Source organism: Brachyhypopomus gauderio, chromosome 5 (assembly GCF_052324685.1).
Source record: "Brachyhypopomus gauderio isolate BG-103 chromosome 5, BGAUD_0.2, whole genome shotgun sequence".
In the NCBI taxonomy this organism is placed as follows: Eukaryota; Metazoa; Chordata; class Actinopteri; order Gymnotiformes; family Hypopomidae; genus Brachyhypopomus; species Brachyhypopomus gauderio.
The window spans coordinates 35,052,243-35,075,674 of NC_135215.1; the positions used below are offsets into that span (position 1 = coordinate 35,052,243).

At 43.9% G+C, this 23,432-nt stretch overlaps 1 protein-coding gene across 1 annotated transcript; it reads right to left on the minus strand.

The window, feature by feature from the left end:
* Window positions 1-859: 859 nt before the first annotated feature.
* Window positions 860-16,131, minus strand: klf13 (Kruppel like factor 13). The gene is made up of 2 exons (XM_077007481.1): window positions 15,339-16,131; window positions 860-1,847 (listed from the first exon to the last, which is right to left on the minus strand). The coding sequence occupies exons 1-2, from the start codon at window positions 15,781-15,783 to the stop codon at window positions 1,534-1,536; spliced, it is 759 nt and encodes a 252-aa protein (XP_076863596.1). The 5' UTR covers window positions 15,784-16,131; the 3' UTR covers window positions 860-1,533.
* Between the last annotated feature and the right edge of the window lie 7,301 nt (window positions 16,132-23,432).

The following is a 23,432-nucleotide window of genomic DNA, read 5'->3' on the forward strand; positions in this document are numbered from 1 at the left end:
CTCTCTCCTCCGTCCAGGTGGAGTAAGGCAGGCTGAGGAAAGCTTCGCTGCAGTGGCAGTTCTCCCTCCTCCCCTCTTCTCTCTCTCCTCTCCTCTCCAGTGCTCTATGAATAGGCCTGTGTGGGATGCAGCCGTTTCCTAAGCACCGGGCCACAGCGGGCGGGACAGCCGTGTGGCAGAGGGCCAGGGCGTCTGCCGTTACCTGACACTCGGCCAACACCACCCCCAACCCCCCCAACCCCCCCAACCCCCCCAACCCCACTCAAACCCTGGATATCACTGGCAGAAAACCCTTCCTGTTCTCCCCTTCACACTTCAGTCTTTGGCGGTTTCTACTTGTGTGCTTTTCCTTTTCTTTTTCTTTTTTGTTGCTGTTGTGAAAACGTGTCGAGGAGATCCCGACAAGTCCCTTTGCGGGTGTGTTATACCTGTACTGATGTGAGAAAAAAAGATAAACCCTGACGTTGATGCATGTGCAGTCTTTACGGTGAAGAGCAGCTGCTTTGAAACTTTATCCTCCCCTTTTTTGGGGATTTAGTTCAGGCCTGTAAGGAGAACAGAGAGCCCAGTGCACCTCGTTGGGAAGGCTGGGCATGTAATTGCAGTTTCATCACCAACATTAACACAATGTAAGGATCCCCCTGAAATGAGGACCCAGACAGAACAACCAGCTCAGCTTTGTGGAAAAAGGGGGTCTGAGAGATAGCAATGTCGAAAAAACAAAAAAGTCTCACTTCCAGTCTCAAATACACAATGACATTCTCTCCATTACTGTCCCCCCGTCTATTGTACCACCTTACAGAAAGATCAAATATAATGCTGAGTTTGAATGACTGTTAAACCCAGTGCTAGTTTCCCCTGATGTAAAAACCAAAAATAAAAGACAAAGGAAGAGTGCAAGTTTTTGAGTGTAAGGCTGTTTTTTTTTTATGTATGTTTTCTCTTCATGTTCATTCTTTCAAGCTAACGAGGCCATCCCTGAGCAGGGCACAACATTTTAACCCCTGTTGAATTACAGAGTAAAGTGATGCTTGTATTGTGCAGTCAAGGTAAATATTAAAGGGAAAAAAAAAAACAACTGTCTTGAATCCTGAGGTGTATGTGCCCCTCCCCCTCACCCGTTTTAAATAAAATAAAATAAAAACCCTAATCGTATACCTGTCAATCTTGTCTATATTTTTGTTCTCTTAAACAAAGTTGATTACTTGAAAGAAAAAAAAAACAAAACACAAAAACACAATGGAAAATTGGCCATGGCCATAAGCTATAAAAATACAGACATATAGTACGTCATGTAAATATCGCCATTTTGGGAAAGGCATTTGTCTTTTCTGTTTTCTATTCTTCTCTTTTACGGAGTTTGCACAAGAAAATTGCACTACAGGAAGCGGTTCTGTACAGTACACCACAGCAAGCGGAGGGAAAATCACAGAGAGGTGGCTGCCCATCGGTGTGCAACACCACGAGGAAAGGATGTGGGACAAATCACACGGCCTGGAGCTCCAGGGGCGGAGGCAGAAAGCGCGGCCAGGTTTAAGGCGAGTTGGCCGGGCTGAGGGTGGGGCTGGAGGCGTCGGAGCGGCTGTAATCGCTCAGGGAGCCCGGGCGGGTGCCGCTCCCCGGGCCGGTGCCGGCGGGCCCGTGCTGTCGTTTCAGCATGGCGGGCTGGAAGTCGGAGTGTCGGCGAGCATGCTTCATCAGGTGGTCGCTCCTCATGAAGCGCTTGTCACACAGCGGGCAGCCGAACTTCTTCTCGCCCGTGTGGGTGCGGTAGTGTCGGGCCAGTTCGTCCGAGCGGGCGAACTTCTTACTGCAGTCGGGCCAGGTGCAGGGGAAGGGTCGCTCTCCTGCACGCCATACACACACACACACACACACACACACACACACACACACACACACACACACACACACACACACACACACACACACACATGCACACACACACACCCACAGCTGTCAGTATTTACGCAACACCAACAGATATTCAGACATACGACTTTGTACAACATATAACATTGTATGTTTTCAAAACACAGACAGCAGTACCACATACAATAATACAGTATTATAGATCTAATATTTACAACATACAAAGCTAATAACGCAGAAACCTGTACATTTACCCAGTCTAAGCAAGGTTTGCTTAGCTTAGTTTGCTTTGAATTATACTTCATTTTTGACGACATTTCCACAGCTTGCTAAGTCCATAGCAAATGTGTTAAGGAGGCCACAAGTCGTCAACACTACTGGGCGACGCTAACAGCGACCAACAGCGGCGTTTGTGCCAGCTGATGTTAACCTAGCACATTTTCCAGGCCATATGTGGACAAAGAGGTCTTTGAGCACAGCTGCCCTGCTATGCCCTCCTGTTTCCCGCACGGCCCACACTAAATAACTGCAGACGGTCTGTTTTAGGATATCTTGCTCATTTGTGCTGGTTTAAGTTGAACTTTCACTGGCTGAGGCCGTGTATTCATATAACAGGAGCAGCTGGTGTTGCATGGGTTGAGGTTAGTAACTGCACACTGGAGATCCTCCATACAGCTAGACATTTTAAGAAGTAAAACAAATCAAATATGACACTACAGTACTTTAGACTTCTGTTAGACAGATTTTGTGAATACTTGACGACAACAAAATAATAACTAATCTAACTTTAGTGTTACTCAGTACTTTACACTGTATGCAGCCAGCGTGTATACTTCAGAGACCTGACAACACGGTTTCAGCTGTATCGCCAGAGACTCGATTTAACTATTGGGTCTTAACAGGAGATCAGGGTGAATGATTTGGTGGACAGAACCCTTTCACACACAGGTCAATCCAGGGTATAAACCTTCTCATATAGAATTCAGATCACAAATGAACTGACGTGCAGACATAAAGGCCATGATGCTTGCTGGCGTTTTACGAGGCACTGCCATGAATGCGTGGGCCCTCTGCGATTGTTCCCCAGCTGCAGGAAAGCCTGTGAAAAAAAGTGCTGTTTTTTTTTTCCCCTTTGCGTGAAAAGCCCTACACATTAAATCAGGAATGCACTGCATTGGAAATGAGACGTACAACACTGTATCACGCTAATTGAAAAATAATTTGATTACGAAATAAAAGATATTAGATATAGAATGTATGCTGTGTTTAGTGTCAGGCATGTTAAATGCACAAATTATTACAAGGTGACATAATACACACCCATCCAGTCCTAGGACTTGTGCAAAGCATGATCCTTGAATAACCGAGCACAGCAGAGACCAGTGGTCCCCGAGCTGTGGAGCCAGACACAATCTAATTAGGCACACTTTAGATACTCAGGATCTTAGTGCTACTCTGCCCCTGATCCAACATGTAACTATTAGTGACTATATGCACAGGGATATTACACCCTTCCCCCTTCCATCAGGCAATAAAAGTAGGCTGTGACACAAATCCACTCAAACCCAGATGGGCCTATATATCTCGCTGTGTTTTCCTCATAGCTCCATGTGGGAAGAGTGTATAGAATCTAAATCCAGTTCCACACTGAATAGCCAGTGAGGCATGTCTGATACACTATTCATTTTACTTCTGTGTCACTGGTTCTCTGCCCTGAGATAGCGGGAGCCGCTGTTCTAATTTTACCAGCGTTTTACACGGCGGTCCGCCCAGCCCGTCGTTGGACACGCAAAGATGCGGAGACCGGCGATGCGTGGCTGCTGTGCTATTTTGCAAATCGTGGCCCCCATATCTGCTTGTCTTGTGACTCCGGATGTTTGAAATACAAGCGCAGGGAGAACAGAAACGGGGTCAGACGTCTCCGTCATTACGCAGGGAAACTGGACCGAGCAGGAAGAGCGTGTGACGGCCCAGACTGCCCGCCACATCGGCCTTTAGTCTCGCCACTTCCCCCCGAACGCCCCTGTGGAAAACCACTGCGCTACTTCTGGGCTAATTGTTCAGAATGTAATACTAGATCAACATGTGATATTGGTGCATGGGGCGTGAGGAGAGGAGGGGCCCCGTGCTGGCCCTCCCCCAGCGTGGACGGGCTTAAAGAGGAGAGAGAGCAGTAGTGAGACCAGACCAGCTCGGTCTGACTCAACGTCCTGCCACGCCCCTCCAGACAGACCCAGTGGGCTATACCACACACACACACACACACACACACACACACACACACACATACCTCAAAAACGTAAGAATACAAATGGATTGTACATGCACCAAATATCTATCTGTATGCAACCTTTCCCATTGTTGTTTCATGTTGCATTCCCTTGTATATAATCACACGCAACAAAAGAAATATAACAGGTCCTAGACACCCACACAAATATGCTCATTCTCATGCCAGCAAGAAGGAAGGATAATCAACTCTCAGAGTTGCCTATACAACCACATCCTCTGATTCACATTTGCTCCTTCTATCCACACACAACATCACAACATCACAACATCTCTCCTCTCTGTGACCTTCTTCACTTACATGGCCATACAAACTAATCCCAAAGGGGGCACTATTGTTTGACCTCATCGAAACATCCTGGACTCAAACAACATCTTGTAATCCATAAATAGACATAAATAAACATAAATATACCAAATCTAAGAGCAGCTGAAAGAAACAGAACTTTAAAACCTCACACGGTTTGAGAGTCATTTGGCTTCCTGTGATTTGTGGTATTATTAATTAATTAAAGACATCAGCCACATAGTGCAATTCACACTTTTTGTGTAGGAGTTATTTGGTTAAAATACACACACACACACACACACACACACACACACACACACACACACACACACACACACACACACACACACAGTAACAGATCCAGCAGCATGAATATTTCACTGGCCATGAGAAAGAAGAGTAGGACCAGGATGACTAAGTCATAACACTCCTGCACAGAAGCACAAAGACCCGAGAAACCCAAACTATTGTTAAGGTTTATGTAACTGCAGGGCGTGATGAGTATCCCGAATAGACTTTGTTTATAACAAGAAAAAAAAATAGATAAATGAAGAGGAAATGAAACTGAGAGAGCGTGGGAGTCTGACAGCGTGCCACGGCAGTAGCCATCAGACCGCTGCCCAAGTTCTGGAAGGTTCCCGGCACCCTTCCCAGCTGAAGAGCACCCTGGCTCTTCTATCCTGTGTGCTGCTGCTTTTGGTGCTGGTCCAGAACATTCTGGAGGCTTGGGAAAAGGGAACCCACATGTGTGTCGTCAGGAGAAACCTCCGCACAAATGAGAGTGCCAAGAAGCATCACCGCACATCTAAAACGAGAGCAGGCAGCACCGTCCTGGAGATCTGCTGTGCTCAGAACATCCTGTCCACCCATCTCCACGAGGACACGGGGCGACCACGCCACTGTTGCGGTGAAGTACGCCGCTTCCGGGTTGTACTAGCAGTGAATTACAGACTTGTGTGGACGAAGACAGCAGAAGCCATCGAATCCCTACGGTAACCAGAATCAAATTCAGGGGACGCTGGGGACCCTTTTGAAACTCCCTCCTTTATTTCTTTAGGAAGACAATAGCAGCCGCAGCCATGGCAATGTGCTACTGTCAGTCATACAGCTATGACACGGCGGATGTGCACAAAGCACATGGCTTCTAAGCACTCCCTTCACTGGCCTCCTTTTTGTTCACCCACGATGGCGAGGACGTTTGTGGTGTGGGCGCCAGCGAGCACGGCTGCACATCATGGCCAGCGTTGCGGGTGATGACGTCAGACACTGCCTGTGGCCTGGCCTCTCTCTGGTAGGGTGCCAGAGGGGCCCTCGCGCACCCCCGCCTTTCCCTTACAACGCGGGCCAGCAATTAGGGCAAGACTCAGAACCGAGCCCTGCGCTAACAAACACGGTGACCCAGTTACCCTGAGCGGATATTACATCACGATCAGTCACGGACACACCGAGCACCTCTGTGAACCCAGCAGAGAGTGTCTCCCCTCTGAGGCGATGTGGTTATGTCACAGGAAGCACACTTATATAAGCGTTCCGTTTTGGTGCCACTGGGTCAGTAAGTAAACAGCTCATCCCTTTCGGGTTTTTTTTTTTTCTTCTTCTCCGATCACACATGAAGGCATAACTGGTGGCTTAACTGAATGGACAGAGAAGTGTCTCAATGAGCTTTGAGACGGATCGGAGGGGGACCTGTGGAGGGGAGACGTCTGCTCCACCGACATCTGATCAGCAACAGTGAAACAGACCGAATGACGATACAGCAGACTTAATGTCGGTCACCTGTTCCAACAGGAGCTACCAGCATCACTGGGAGGGGGAGATAAAATTCCTCCCGCCTGTTCACCCGTGAGCATGGCATGCAGGCTGGGGAGTGAGACAGGAGGCCGCGAGACGTAGCCACCAGTGGGAGGTCTAATCAATCCCTCCTGTCTGCTGAGCACTATAAGCCTCATAAAGTGCACTTCCCTGGGCAATGTACACATTATTTATGAAGATGCCTCTCAAACAGGCTTTGGGAATGAGCTTTTTCCAGACTATAAACTGTCTCTCCTCCACTGTTGTCGCCTGGGAAACAGCTCCAACTGAGAGGCTCTCTTTAAGAAGACAATGAGAGAGAGACAAGTGTATTCACCATGCTGCCCACCGACCAGACACCGTGCTAAACTAACCAGCGCATCCTTACATCATTCAGTCACTAGTTATACCAAAGCGAGAGCAAGGTGTCAGGATGACGGCAGAAGACAGTTTTACATGAACCTAAGATCAGCTCTGTCCTTCGCTACAACGGTCCGAGTCGGCAAATTCAACTTTTGTAGGGAAGTAAGACAAAGCAGTACGACTAACAATAGCAGACTTAAAATAAAGACCTGATGTTATCATAAGGTTGGGTCGAAGTATCACATGAACCATTGGTTAGATGTTCTGAATTAGAAACGCAGCCCTCACCACAGTGATCTGCAGCGCTGCACTGAGCATGCCCGGTCCAGACCAAACCCGAGCCCCAGAATGGCACCACAAATGCAGTGGTAGCATTCATCAGAGGGATGTAATTTATTCCTGTGTTTACGGCCATGGCCGAGGGCCAGACGGGAGCCGGCCAGCCATGCTTCTCCACGGTGGGTTAATGACAAGACGGTTGTGGAGGCTGCACCCCAGCCAGGCTCCTGTCGAGGTATAAGCTGCCTCTTTGTTCTGGTCCAGGACAAGCTTGTCGCACCCAAATCCACCCCATTAACAGAAGATAGCGCAGCGCTGTTCTCAGATCAGGCCAAAGGAGGAGCAGCTCTCAGCAGCATGCCGGTCTCGCCTCCTCAACACCCCCCACCCCCCCCCCCCCCCCCCCCCCCCCCCCCCCCCGCAGTGTTAACTCCATGACCTCAACGCTAGCCCAGCACAGCCAATCAGAGTTCGGCGTCGTAGGAATGGGTGCAGTTTGGTCCAGTGATCACACCGGAACAGAGATGTGGGTCGCGCCCAGTATCTAATGTGGGAATCCAAAAAAGGGATCTCAGTGTGGCCGTATACCATAAAACCACAAACACCGGCTCAAGCACAGTTCGGTATAAATGGCTTAAAGTTATTAGAGAGAGAGCTCATTAACAGACAACATTGCATCTAATGGTGGGAAAAGACTTATGAGCGCATTGCTGACAAAGTGAAAAGTTCCTCGTGCGGTTTGACCCAGATTAAAAGATTCAGAGACCAGAAAGAGTGCAAAAGACAGAAGCGGATCACACATTGCGTGTGAGAGCATCTGTGTGTGTGGATGTGCGTGTGTGAATGGGTGTGTGGAAGACAGGTCTGTCTAACCACAGAGAGCCTAATGTGTCATTATAGGCTTTCAGTCTGCTGTCTTCATTCACTCATTCGACTTTGAGAAATTGAGGTTTAATGTTACTGTGAGCTTGGGTGGAACAAAAACATATATGGGTGGGCCAGGTGTAATGATCAGAACTGGACTGGGCTTGCTGAGAGACCAGATAGCAAAAAAAGTCAGATTTCATTTAGTGTCTAGTGCCTTTTGTCTACAAGGAAAATGCTAAACCACTGCTTGTGGATTGCGTGACATATCTTATGTTGTATGGTTGGGACATGGACAATAGCATCAGCCTTAGAAGCATCAGGAGAACTGTCACTTTCAGCCATCAGTGTCAACAGTCAGACTCCCATTTGTGATAACCATATCTCACTCCTCCCACCGTCTCTCACTCTCTCGCTGGCTCACACACACACACACACACACACACACACACACACACACACACACACACACACACACACTCAGATGCATCACGCAGTCAGACAGTCTCAGATGAGACCTATGAAAGCTTTCTTTCTTGCTCTCATAATGTTCTGTAAAATTGCACTTCTCATCACTTCAGCTTCATCAATTAGCTGGAGTGAAGCTCCTGTCTGGCCTTGAGGGCACTTTGAAATGCCTGGCAGGCTTGTTTTGCTACAGGCTGTGGGCTAATCTTTTTAACCCTGTTTAACTAGGGACATGCAGACAGCTGCTGCCATTAGGGACTGTTTATGCCTACAGAAAGCCTGGCATGTGCAGGTGAGCGCAGACCCTCTCTTGCGTGACTCTCCATCCTGTTCCCATTGCATTCACCGAGCAGATTCTCAATTTTCAATGCAGTACAATAAGGACAATTGAAATACATGTTTGGTCATTAAATTAAAGCCATGGATATGGTTCTACAAAGCCAGACACAACATTATCTAATTGGCCCTCCCACAAGCCATCACACAGCATTTCAGAGTGAGGTATGTTCACCTCTGGAGGTAAAATCACAGGACAAGCCCTCCCTCAAGGACACCTCAGGGACCAGGCTGCCCTGGACCCTACACTCATAGATGTATTACGCAGGACAGGTGAAAACACCTCACAGGCCACAGTTAATGTAAATATGGCAAGCAGGAGACAGCCAAGTATCTACAGCGCTGTAAAGAAGGACACCGTTGAGTCACTCTCTCTCCTCGCTGCCTTATCGCCACAATTAGTTCATCCACCCAAAATGTACCCTGAAGAAAGTTCACAGCCACTGCCGCAGAAAGCAATCAAATTAGACTTGCTGCAGACGCAGTTGTACAAATGACCTACATGAACAGGGGCACTGACAGCAGATGCCCCCCCCATCCTCGTCAACCCCCCACGCTGCTCCTCATGGCCTTTGGGCAATGAACGACCAAAAACTACCTTAGTAGGAGACCCATCCTCCATGGATCAAGAAGGTGCAAAAATGTACAACCTCACCAGCTCCAGATCTGCTCTTTCCCGCCAAAAGAAACCGGGCCACGGGCAGCAGGAGAAGTGGAGAGCAAAGGAACCAACACCACTGGGCCACGGGCAACGGGCTAGGACCTGCTGAGAGCCGGGGAGGCCAGGGCCTGCTGAGTACACAGCTCTTTAGCAGCCCTTTTCCCAAAGCCCCTGCTGCAGGGGAGAGTGGACAGAGGGGTAAAGGGGGTTGGAGTGGGGGGAGGAACAGAAAGACTTTTATAAGGCTCTGCCAAAGCTAAGTAAAGAATACACATGTGGCTTGAGGGACAGTACAGGAAAAGGAGGAGCATTAATTCCTTATCCAGCGAATGGACTGGAAGGAGTGGTCTAGTGTTTTAGATGGTCATGATCTTGGTGGAAAAAAAAAACACGTGTTCCCATCAGTGGAATAGTTTTAACGAGTGATGGATTTCTGTAAATGGACAGTTGAGTGTATTATGAACTACTCACAGGCGTTGAAGCACCTTGGTCTATAACTTAAGGGGATGAACGAGAGAGACAGAGCATCTACAGCAATGATTTACTGGATTAGTTCCATTTTTTATGTCCTTGGGATCAAATAGCCCTTGGTTTGCATTGGACACAGAGTTGATATATGGACCATGAAAAAGTGCATAAGCTTGATAGAGTAGCTGACTCTCAACTTGCAACACGTGACCTAAATCAACTAAAAGTCTGAATTATTTGTAGACTGAGTAAGTGATCCTGTTTGAAATAATTAAAATACCCACAGTTGTAATAAAAAGAACACATCAAACACTTGGTGTAGGCTAAAATACAAGAATGGTCAGCAAAAATCAAAGTGTACTCCAATGGCACCACCCATGCCTTACACTGTGAGTGCTGAGGTGTGGAACAGAAACTGGGCTTAGTCAGGGAGGGCAGAGCGTTCTTTTACGCAACATTGTCCCCCAAAACTATGTCCTACACTGTAATAACATTGGCTTCATTCCCAGGTCAGGTGGTGGAGACCAGAGCAGGACCAGAACACCCAGCTCACACTCACCTTTGGACCTTCAGCTGAGTCCGATTATACTGCTCAGGACATAAATGTTATTGCATAATAACTTACAGGAAAGGGAAATTGTCTGACAAATTACATGGATATCAGACATATTCCACAACTTTAATAATTTTAAATGATTTGGCTGCATTAATGTCTTCAAGTGAATATTGTACAAAATCATCCAATGTGGCTATGTACAATATGTGAGTCCTTACATTAAAGACAACATTATATGTGCATTTTGTTCAGAGGTCCCATGTGGTGCTGTGGGGCGTCTAGAGCTCATTGCAACGAGGACCCTCCAGGAGAACTGGACCAACTGTCAAATGTGTCATTATGTCCTCTGGTTATGTTGTGCTGCTGGCCGTTAGTCATGAAGTCTCTGCCAAGCAAATGGTGTGGCAGCATGGCCTTTAATGACCAATACAGTAGAACCATAAGAGGTAGAGATGTCTCCCAACAGACATGACACTCTCTGCGTCCACGCTAACCTTATAGCTCCAACTCCATACCATATTATTCCATTTCCACATAGCAAATGGGGAAGGAGCTCTTCTGCAGCAAGATTAAGAAAATGAATGTTGCCTAACACAAAATAGCCAACATGTGGCTCGGTGGGACCAGTGACAAGATCTTCAGTTGCAAAACTGCCATAGTCATTTTGCTAACATACTGTGTTTTTCCAGAATCCTGTTCCCACCACCTAACCACCCCAAATATGCTTTTACCAATTTTGTGTGAAGTCATGCTATTACCAACCAATTCCATTGCTTACGACAAAGTATTGCAGTGGGCCTCAACTTCATTGTTACAGGCAGGTCACACAAAGGTGTCTGGTAACCTTATACCCTCGATCTGATAAGCTTCGGTCAAATACATTTCTATTCAACACGTGCCATCCTAAATGTTTACCTTTTTAGTGGAGAAAATGAAAAACAATGAGGGCATAAACAACCACATTATCTTCACTTAACCCCTATTCCTTGAGAGAGGCACCATGTTTTCTTTGTGATGTCCCTATAAACACTAGCCCCAATGACGAAAGTCTCAAGCAATGCAGTAAATAAGCACAGATAACATTATACAGTTGTAATGGAAGCAAATTGGATTATGATGGGCCAGATTATGCTGCAACATGAGGCCCACATGTATCCTGTCCAATCAGAAGGATCCATCATGGGGTTGTCAATCACACACATTTGTGCACCAAATTAACAGCCAGATGGCTGACTTTTTTTACAATGCTAATCTCCAACAAACACAACTGTGGTAAGATCTACACTTCTTCAAACTAAATTATGGGAAAAGTTGAGTTAGAGGAAGATTTATCATAAAATATTGATCGTTATTTATTATCTCTACAAATAGAGGTGGACAATAACACTACACTAAGGACACTTTATTAACATTTAGCTAAAGCTGATACATATTCATCATTTCACAAGGACAAAGAGAAAAAGAAAGCTCTAGTAGAGAGAAAACAAGTGCACTGTGAGAAAACTTTTGTTAATCACTTCCAATTTTTTCACATCCTCTCACTGCAGCGAAACTCTTACATTTCATAAGTTTCTAAGACAGACCCCCACCCATCTCACCTCACATGAACACCACACAACACTAACGGGTGCTATTTCCTCTTCTTATCACAACCGTAATCTGTTAAAAGATTGAGTACTCTGTAAAAAGTGGCTTGCAAACATATTGTGTGCTCACATATTTAATAATTCATCTAGTACTAACATCTGTCCATCTGCGTTGTGATGAATATGATTTATGAGCCTGACACAATGCAACCTCATGTTCTAAAACAGCCACATGCTTAAAAACTTTAAATATTCTCTTCTATTTTGTCTGTTTCTCACTTGGGCATGGCTTTTCTTCCACTCACTCCACCTCTCAGTTTTACCTTGTAGTTTGTAGAAGAGATCTTTGTGTTCTGCCATTCCTATTGTCAAGGTTAGAGGGTTAGGGTGAGAATTTCCCTGAACCTGTGTTGATAAATACAGAAGCATTTAAGAAAGAGAACAAATCTATTTTCATGAAGCTATTTTTCTAACAGATGAGACAGTTTAACTCCCTTCAATACTGTGGCAAACCCCTAAAGCCCTGGGAGGCTAGCTTCAGTACAGCCAGCCTAAACTGTAACAGATTTCTTGGGAAGTCACCTCAAGGTCATTCCACTAACCTTATCTCAATCAGGAACATTCTGTAACCACAGGTCACCACAGGATTACAGGCAACGGCCAATTGAACTTCAGACTCACAGTTAAATTATATAAAACAACACACAAACACCCAAAAGCTAAAATACTCATTTGCTGCAATCTTGCAATTGCACAAGTTTTACATATGTGGCAACTAATGTGCAGTGTAATGTGCCATAACTCATGAAGAAGTTTGTTCATTTATATATGTTGTTAAACCCTTAGTCCTTAAGGCTTGAGCAAATAATAAGTTATACTTATAAATCTTGACAGACATCATAATAATCCATTATTCAGCATTTTGAGAATTTTACATCTCTAACTCTGTCCTCATTATAATTGCATTTGTTACCATCAAAGCAGTGTGTCAAGCCCTTTATCACATGATTTTACAAAGCTTTAGATCACAGTAGTATGTCTGCAATGGCTCCACCATAAACCTCCTCTTACAACCCAGCACATGTGACTACTGCCTTCTTACTAATGCCATGGCATGTTGTGCATATGCAGTGAGTGTAATATATTCTTTGCATCTACTACAACTCCATGATACATTCCAATACAATTGGTTTACATATGAAAGAACAATTATCTCTGTGATACATTCAAACATTGCTTATAGACACAAGTCCAAGATGAGCTGGTGTTAAAAAAGCTGATAAAAAGCAATCAGCTACATTATCCTGATTATTTAATTTAAAATAGTACTGGAAAAATAAAGTCTGGCATTCAACAAGACAGCACATCAAAAACCTCAGTACTGTCGAACCGAGTCTTTTAAATAAAAATGGCAATCCTGAGCTCAAAGTCATTTTAACTTCTGAAAGGAGAACTCTATGCCCAGTTTCTGGTGAGGGAAGACAGGTTTTCCAATTCAGAGTTCAAACCAAAGCCGGCAGAGTTCAGGGCGTTACTAAAGTCAAATGAGGACTTTAGCTCACTTGGCTCCCCCAGTTTGTTTTTATAACACTGTGTCCCCCCTTCAATTAGACAGTGGTGTTTGGCTGGGAAAGGGATCCATATTTTCGGTGCTCTACTGGTTGAGACTGAGAGCAAATGTGCTGAGTGTTTAGGAAAAGACGCGCAGCACTGAGGTTGGCACGTCCCTGCACTGAACTCACATGACCCACATTCTCTGATTACCAAAACAAATGAGACGGAACACTTATTATTCAAACAGAACTCGACCCAAGCGCACGTCTGTAGATGAAGCAAGGTCCAATCAAAATGAAACTCAAGAAAATGTCGTTTAATAGAAGATATCAGGGCAGTATAGCGCCCCCCCCAAAAAGTGTGTGTATGTATGCGTCTATACACACATTGACCCTGTTGATGATGATAAAATGTTGGTAAAAATACAATTACATTCTTACATTGAAAAAATAAAGTAAAAACAAAAAAACAAGGGGAGGTGTATGGAAAAATAGCTGAGATGTTAATATGTCAAAATACAATTAAAATATAAAACGCTCTATCAAATGCAGTGAAACCGAGGATAGCACGTGGCATCCCGTGACAATCACTTTTGCATCTGATGTGTGTGTGTGTGTGTGTGTGTGTGTGTGTGTGTGTGTGTGTGTGTGTGTGTGTGTGTGTGTGTGTGTGTGTGTGTGTGTGCAGTGTAGTAAATGCCAAGGACCCATGTCTTGTTTTTTTGTGATTCCTACCTTCTGAGGTCACACGTGCAAACAAACACACTGCATCACTTCTTGTCAGGAACTATTCTCACTTTGTTGTAAAAAAACAAACCGTTCCGTGGCATGACAACGACATAACAAACAACTAAAATAATCGCCATGAGACAATCATTGCATAAGAAAACTAAAAGTATTTTCTATTGCCATCATTAGAGATGTCACACGTCAGCCCAGGGCGGTGCTGTGTGCAGTTGCGCTCCTGCTCCGCGTCTCTGGGCTCGACTAGCTGGGTCTGTTGCTGGCCAGATCAGCTGGCGGTCTATGGGACGGGGGTGTGGCGCATCACAACAAAGGGCTTCACAATCACACAAGCATCTGCACAACTCCAACCACCCCCACCTCCTTTAGTCATTTTCCGCGTATTTGTTGCTGTATTTGCATCCCGACCACCGTCAACATACCAAAAAAGGTCAAATTGTGCGTTTTGCTGCCACACACACGCCAGACGTGCCGCCTTCATTTGTCTGCAGTGGCCGTAATGTGCGCACCGTGAGCACACACACACACACACACACACACACACACACACACACACACACACACACACACACACAAGTGCGGCTGCTCCTCACAACTCACACTCAACTGGCTGGAAACTGCAGCAAAACGCCTTTATTTCTGGAGCTTTATATTTGTATAGTTAAACAGGTTGTTCACTTTCTCCCCCCCGGCAAATAACAAGTGATGCGCACTAATGTTTCACTGATTTACACCATACATGTTGTTACTATTTAAGCAGGGACATTATATAGTTATATATGCAGTTATATTTAGTTTATTAAGGGTTTATATGAAAGTGTGGTCACCCTAGGTGGAGGTGGAGGAGGTGGAGGTCTGGATGGGGAAACTGTTGCTACTGACTATGGAGGTTTCAGTGGGCGTGACAGTATTTACGATGCGGCTTCCTTCAGCTAAATAACAAAAGTATCTACTTTTAACAATACGTAAGATTGGTAAATGTAATTTACATGGTCCTTTATTATGAACACATGACATACATGTTCTTGTTTCCTGTAAGGCTAGTTTCTACAAAGAAACAGCAACAATGTTTGAGCCGTCGGTGTGTTTACAGCGCAGATGTTAAATCCTCTCTAGGGTCATTAATCCTCATGTACATCCACGAATTTTATCCCGATCGGGTTCGGTAGTTATATTTGATCTGCACAATGTCAAAACACTCGCTGCAATCGAAACTGACCTGTGTGTGTCCTTAGGTGAGCTTTGAGATGGGATGATTTGCCATAAACTTTTTCACAACCTGAATAGTGGCATTTGTGCTTTTTCTGGGGGGATTCTTGTTCGGTTCGTGCCCTCGATCGTTTGCCTCGTTGTTTGAGTGCAGAGTTGCCGGAGACGGCGTTAGGTGTGGCACAGTTTCCATCATCTCTTCTCTGGGTCGGTGGCATGCTCTCCTCTTTTATTTTTGCCTGATCGGCAAAATTTGTCGGGGTCTGTTGATTGAAATCCGCCAGAATTCTAGCCACTACAAAAAGAGAAGAGTTGTCCTTCACCAGATCTTTAGTCTCCTCTCCAGCCCTGGGAGCAGATGCAGGTTCGGGTTTGATCTCTCTATTCCCTTTAGGACCGTGGACCACCGCACGACTGGACATTGACACAAGGCACTCTGCTGCAAAGTGTTCCATCTCGTAAAAAGAAAATTGCCCCAATGTTTCTCTATGAGACTCAAACCCAGTGGCACTTGACTGAATCACTTAATCTCCGCCGATGCCTTTGTGTGGTGCTGATGTGGAGGTAGCTCTCAGAAAGCAAACTCACTTTGTAATCTTACCGGCTTTTCGGCAAGAGCGACATCCTGGATTAGATCATGTGAAAAATAAAGCGTCACCGCGCCACTGGGACAGTTTTCCCCCTTTAGAGATCCTTTAGAGAGGACAAGCGATTTAAAAACTTGTATTGGCCCAATATGCAAACTCCCATCGTGGCTGAAGTCCTTTCAACGTAAAGTGACAGTATGTTCTGTGCGATTAGGGCTGATTGTGTCCACGCTGGGGGCGTGTCCGCCGGCCGCGTCACAGAGCGGGAGCGCGCTGATTGGACGGCGGCGTGTCCCAAAGTGCGCTGCCTCGTTTGCCCCCACCAAACTTCGCGGTAGTGCTTGAGAAACTTCATTCAGTGTCTGCTAGAGTATAACATGTAATTATGTATGCATATGTATTGCATTTATTTCGTGTAAGATAAACAATATACACATGTAAGACCTATAATTACTAAAACAACAAGCATAACTATGAAATGTTATTAATCAACATTGCGTCCGCACGTCTATTATAAGGCATTAATGTTTTCGACTGGAGAATGTTAAAATATTTCAAATGTGCGTGTATATATATGTGTGTGTGTGTGTTGTGTATCTATATCTCATATATATATATATATATATGAGAGAGAGAGAGAGAGAGAGAGGTTCATGAAGTAAAATGCCTCCTCCATAACAAAACGCTGGATAGTGGTTATTAGCTAAACTGACTACTTTTGTTCAGCCTCTGCAGACAAAAGTGACAGTCCTTCACATGTAAGAAGAAAAAGTCAACATTGTTTCAGATGATCTGATAGAAAACAAAGAACTGCTTGTCACAATAGTGCCAGCAAGCCCATGGTACTGTCCTTTGGTGCCACATCAAATGGAGATAAACTTAAGCAATGCGTGTGTAAATGCAATTACACATGGCTAAACATGCTTTTGAGGTTTCAGGAGCAGATGTTCTGTAAGAGGCTACCAGCAATATATGAAACTATATTCCACAAATGTAAAACATTAACATAATCATTCAACTTCTATTATTCAGTTGTTGGTTTTTTGAGCAATACCCAACACAAAACCCAACATAGTTTTGCAAACTCTTCAGGATCACAGTTAATTTGAAAGAAAGATACATAACAGGAGAGGAGCGAGAACTGCGATTCACCCTTTAACACCAGCCATGGTCTCCTCTCCTATGGGAAACCATGTACTCTTTCAGCTCTGTGCACAAAAGGCCTCTGGTTCCTGGTGTTCAGTGAGAACAAGGCTGTACGGCATTCAGAGGGCCATCTGGCTGTATTACTTTACATATTCTTTCAGCACAAGGACTGGGTGTTCTTGCGTTTCATGTGGTGGTTCGGAGGCGCACTCCATGACAGCACAGCAAGAAGGGGGTAGTTCCTCTTTCACAAGATGGCTGCCTCGAAATGAAGAAACATGCATATCCCTCTGCCTTTAGTCTGGAAGGCAGGACAAATATGTAACAAGACAGTACCTGGTTACTGCATTTCTCTGCCTTTCTAAACTGCGGCAACCTGAAATTTCTCAATTCTAAATTCAATTCTGTATGGTAATTTTAAAGCACAACAGAATGACAAATATTTGTATTTGCAGTTAGTTATATCTATTAATAATGTTTCAGTCATGCAGGCACACAGCAGGGTGGTAGATCATGATATGACTCCATAGATAATGATAAAGAAGTGTACCTGCCTCTCAGGTAACAGGTTCAGTCACAGGTTTACACTGAACTATAAACACCAATACTGCAACTGTTAGGATAGTATAAATAATTAAAATAGTTTACATTTCATCAGTAAGCACAGAAAATTGTGCGACCTGTGAAAGATTCTGAATAAGTCTCACTTCACCCACACACTAAGCCCACTCTGTGGCCTTTTGCTTATGCTCTGTGCTGCTCGTGACACAATAGTAACCAAAAATGATTTAGCTTGTAGGCCGATTATCTCCCACTGTATGACCACTTCTATGAGATGACTCACTTCACTGTTAAAATTTGTCACTGACACGTATAGTTTTATACCACAAGCTAGTGGTATAAGGCCGACACCTGTGCCCTACAAGATTTCAGAAGTGAATTTCCTTAAAAAGATTTAATCAGTTTACAATGTCACATCAAGTTTCAGTTTGTATGTATAGCACTCTTCACCCAATTATAATTGCTTTGTGCTTTAATGTGGCAAAAGAAAAGCAAAAAAATTTATTAAAATGCTGCTTTGTCAAAAGGACAATAACAGTAAAATAAAATAACATTAAAATGAAACTTGCACAAGCCTCACGTGTTCTGACTGGCTCCATATGAACCCAGTGTAGGGAACGCTCCTGTACTAGGCCTGCAGAGCTTGACCATGTGCACTACCTGGCAGAGGTGTCCGTTAAAGCCATGCTGTCCTGTTCCTCTACCGCATGTACGAGGATGAGGTCCAAACTGGCACGAGACTGCAACACTGTCACTGTAGTGTGGAGAGGAGAAACGGAATAAACACAGCTAAAACAATCATGTTTCCTGACATTGTACATAATCAAACTAGAGCGCATATCTTATACAAACACTGCAAAAGAAGAAAGCCAGCTGATTACACACAGAAGTGAAAATAAATGCTCGTGAGGGCTGTGCATGTGATTCCCTTTTGCTACTGTAAAAGCACTTGAAGCAGGAATATACCACTCTTCAGGTAATCACCCAGACTGGACTCTTCCCAAGAACATGTCAGAGTGCTCCAACCGTCTGACTGGCAAACATCCATCAGAGGACTGAAGGTTACAAAGCAGCATTACTGTAATGATGGCTATCCATCTTTACGTCATGCCTGTACATGAGCAGAAGACCAGAGATTCTGACAGGTACTAAATGACTCTAAAAGCATTCCAACTAAAGCTTTTGTTCACATTTCTGAGTTGAAATTTATTCATAATTTCTGAAGTCTTCTAACTTAATGGATAGCTTCTTGTTTTCATGTTGCATTAAAAGCAGGTAGTGTTAAATGTCAATGCAGAGCTCTTGCTCTTGACTCTTGATATATATATATATATATATATATATATATATATATATATATATATATATATATATATATATATATATATATATGAAACCAAGAGGTTGTTTACTTCTTGTGGTTTAGCTTTGTTCTTTCAGAGTTTGGAAATGTCTCATTTCCCATCATGGGTGTAGATATTCTCTTCCTGCTAACTCACAGACGTCACCTTTTTCAGCTTATCTAAGACCAGTGTCCCTTAGCTGTGAGTAAGTCTTCGCCATTGCAAGGGAAACCACAAAACTGTGCTCAGAGCAGCAGGAAATAAAAGTTACAGTTAGTACCCCCGTGTAAAAAGCTTTGTACTACACTGAAAAAGACCTAGAAAAGGGAGTGCCCAGATAACATTTACATACACACACTCACACACAGAGAGAGAGAGATAGAGAGAGAGAGTTACTTCCAGCCCTTGCAACATTGGTATCTTTAAGTCTCCTCAGTGCATTTGTCATTGACGTTCACACAGATCTAAACAGCATGCCTTCCATTAATGGTCACCAGCAGAACTGTTTCAGATGTCAGCATAACAACAATGTGACCATCTGAACTGGTGTGCATTTGAATACTTTTTCATACTTTCATGTGCCACAGTATTGTTTAGCAGAAGGTAAAAGCTCATTTGAGCGCTCGCCTGTTAAGAGAACGGAGCTACAAACATGTCTCAGCCTTGCACAGGTATGACTAATAAGACTGAGGTAATGACTAATAAAGGTGAGGGGAAAGGGGATACGGTTTCACTGCTATTTTACAGGTAATCTAAGGCCGTGGAGAGGTATTAATTACTAAGTAATGTGAAAAACAACAACTTAATTTTTTTAACCCAGACTGCCACAGCTTACATGACAAGCTCAGACAGCGGTGTTCTGTGCCTTGTTCAGTTCAGGAAATGCAACTACTGAAACAAAAAAAAAAAGACTGAACAAATCACCTGAATAGTCTGAATTAAGTTGTGACAGCAACTAAGGGTCTGACCAAAATATCCCAAAATTTAAAAGTTTTCAGTGCCACTTTTTCAATGTCTTGTCGGGGCTTTAGCCCTTTGGTTGGTCAGGGTTTGGCATCTGTGTTCAAGGTAAACACCTCAGAGTCACAACGGGGGACACAAACAAGTTGTGACTGTATTATCCCATGCCCCGTCCCTCTGAAAGGATTTACACTTCCAGTCTCTGCACAGTACAACCATCATCATCATCATCCACTCAGCCTTCCGTGAATTTTCAGTTCTTGGAACTCTGATTTTAACGAAATGGTGATATGGCCAGTTTGAGATAAGGTAGGCCCAAGCCCAATGTACTTCCAACCTTTAAAAATCTCATATCATCATGACCTTCCTGGTTAATGATTGAATAGAGCAGAGGAGACGAACGTGACCACATCTACCACACTCGTCATAACTAAATGTCTTTTGGTGATTGAATCACTACCGCTAAAATAGATAGCATTACTAAGCATATCGTGATTTTATGTGAAATGCCAGCTGTGGTTAGTAGCAATCCACTGACCACAGCACCGCAAGGCAAAGCTTTGTCTGCTTTATACAATACAGCTGAAAAGTGCAGAAATGGAGCAAGCACACGTCTGCGTTTCCCCCTCATCTGCTGGACTGTGATGAGAGCTTCTATTGAGAACATTGATCAGTAGGCTGGTTAGAGTGGGATGGTCGGATCTGCCCTGCAGGAACAAGAGAAACATCTCTCTCTTTCTCTCTCTCCATTCAGTTGCATCATATCAGGTGACCAAAATACTTTGCATTTTGGTTGAAATGATGACACAGTGTACAAAGGGCCTCTCCATATTCACCATGCCCCATTTCCTCAGGACGTATGAAAGTATTACCCTATAAACAGGCCTTGAAATCTTTCCCCCTTATCAGCGAAAACACTGATGCCATTTAGTATTCTTCTGGACAACGTCCATGTTTCCATACCATAAGCTACATTTCACACTAACCAAACAGTATGAGCACCTTTTTGATGCAAGGTACTCTATGTAACTTGAAATACTTTGCAGGGTAGATGGTTTAACAGGAGCACAAAAATGTAAACATTTTGCCAAAGAAAAAGTACACCCAAAGGTGGTGGGTATTGTGATTTAAACACCTTTGCAATTATGCTTTTGTAGCAGCAGGGCCATACTGCAGTCAGTTATACTTACAACCAAAATGTGTGAGAACTGCATATAACACTGCAAAATACAGCTACAGTAGTTATGAATGGAAGCAACACCAGCAAAAACAATAAAATTTTGAATGATTATCATTTTGCATATTGACCATTTATCTCATATGCCAACACAGTACACATAAATAAGGATTTTAGATAAGTAAACAACAGGAAACAACAAAGTCTGGAGACATGATCGTATGGCAGTACAACACAACAAACTGTATTAAGGTGGATAATAAACAGGAAGGATCAGCTGTGTCAACAGTACGTTGACTAGCCAACATACCCAACACATACAGTACATATATGTTCATATTTAAATTCACTTGAAACATTAAAAACAGGCAAAAAGCCACAGGTAGCAGCTGTATTTCTGAGTTTAAATCTATTCATTATTCAATATTACTGGTTTCAAAAAAGATTACTCTTGCAGATGTTAACACACAACATCTGTGAGCATTTGTGATTTCATGGCTGTTTTGACCTAAGCTTTCTCCCAGAAGCCATGTCAGAATTAGCCTCCCATGTTAACTGTTGTATGTTTATGTGCAGAATCCCAAAATTCCACACATATGGATCTAACTGAACAGACATTAATCTCATGAGTGGGATTCAAGTACCCCCAGTTTATGCTGTAACATACTGCCTGTGGTTGTGTTATGAGAGTTCAATTTTTTTTCGTTTGTGTTTTAAAATAGAGCTCTCCACACCACACAAGGAACTACATTTGGAGACTACAGTTCAACAGTGCTCTCATCCACGCAAACCCGGAGTTTACTTGCAAGTGTGTGTATGCTGTTATACCCACAAGATAAATATTACTCTTACCGATTTCATACTTGCAGGAATTCTGCCTTATATCACACAATGGACATAACCCAATATCAATCTCTGGACTTTAAACAGTAATACTGGTTTTTATGCAATTCTGGTTGTATTATTGAAAATTCTGCACAAGGAAATATAAATATGTCCTCTTTTAATTCTGCAGCTGTTCAACGTTTGTTATGGTTTCAGGAAGGAATTCATATGGTGCAGGAGGTTGGCCTGTGCACCGAAATTTGGATTTTGTTTTGAACAACATAAATAAGAGCCATGACAATTATTATGACATTAGGTCACATATATGCATGCCAGTAAACCCAAAAATGTTTGTAATACAAATTAAGACAACACAGACCAGGCAGAATTTGCATTCCTTTCACATTTGATCACATATTCTGTAGAAATAGTTTCAGACAAAAAAAACTGTTGTATTTTCTTGTTCGTGAGTACGTGTATTTCAGTAAGTGCTTGGAAAAAAAGGCGAAGTCTGGTCTTCAGCATGAAAACAAACCCTCGTATGCAGCTCACACGGCGCGCGCACATTCCTCGGTGGTTGTTTTGATCCGCGTGCACCGAGTCAGCGGGTTCACAAGTGGGCGAGGCTCGTGCACTGCGCAGCACACCATCCATCTGCAGGAAGACGGAAAACCGAACCGATCTGCGTCTCGCCTATTACCACAAAACTTCTCTCGTGCTGCTTAGGTGCACAACACATGAACAGGCAATCAAAACTCAGGATTCGTGCACGTTTCCCCGCATCGCTGCTGAGTTCAGCGCAACACGAAAAATGTTGTTGATAATGTGTCCTGGAGTGAACCTGCAGCAGAATAGCGTACATCCCGTCCTGTGATATTAATAGTCCCACTTGCGTCACCAAATTGTGCTAGACTGCTGCGCTAGACACGCGATGTTACTCAACACTCGTAGGCTGCAACACGTTATAAGTAAAGTAAACGTGGATAAAGGACAGTCAGCAGTTGTGCAGGTCACACGGACGTGCGTGTCGCCTGCACGGATGAGACGTCGCCCGTGTGTCTCGTGTTTGTGTATCTGCACATTAACAGCCACGGGGCTCTCCTCTCTTAAACAGTTATTGTACGGCAGTGCTATCAGGAGGAGAGCGTTATAATGGCAATATCTGCACTGCACGACTGCGTTTCCGTAATACAAGCATATCTGAATAATTTATCTGGTCACAGCTCCATGATAAATGTGACTTTCTGGAAATTACTGTCTGAAATTATTCGTTGTATGGGTTAAATCAATAACTTTTCTGAGATTTTCACGATTAGCATCAGTTCTGAATTCAGCTAAGTTCTCTCTCGGTGCGGCTCTTCCGAACTGGATCATCCCATCAAACCCTCCATTTCACATTTAGCGTGTGAGAGAATTTGCCCTGGGGATAGGATCTTGCACAACGACTTGATTAAAGCATGCAAATGTTTCATTTAAGCTTAATATTACCACAATACAACCACGTG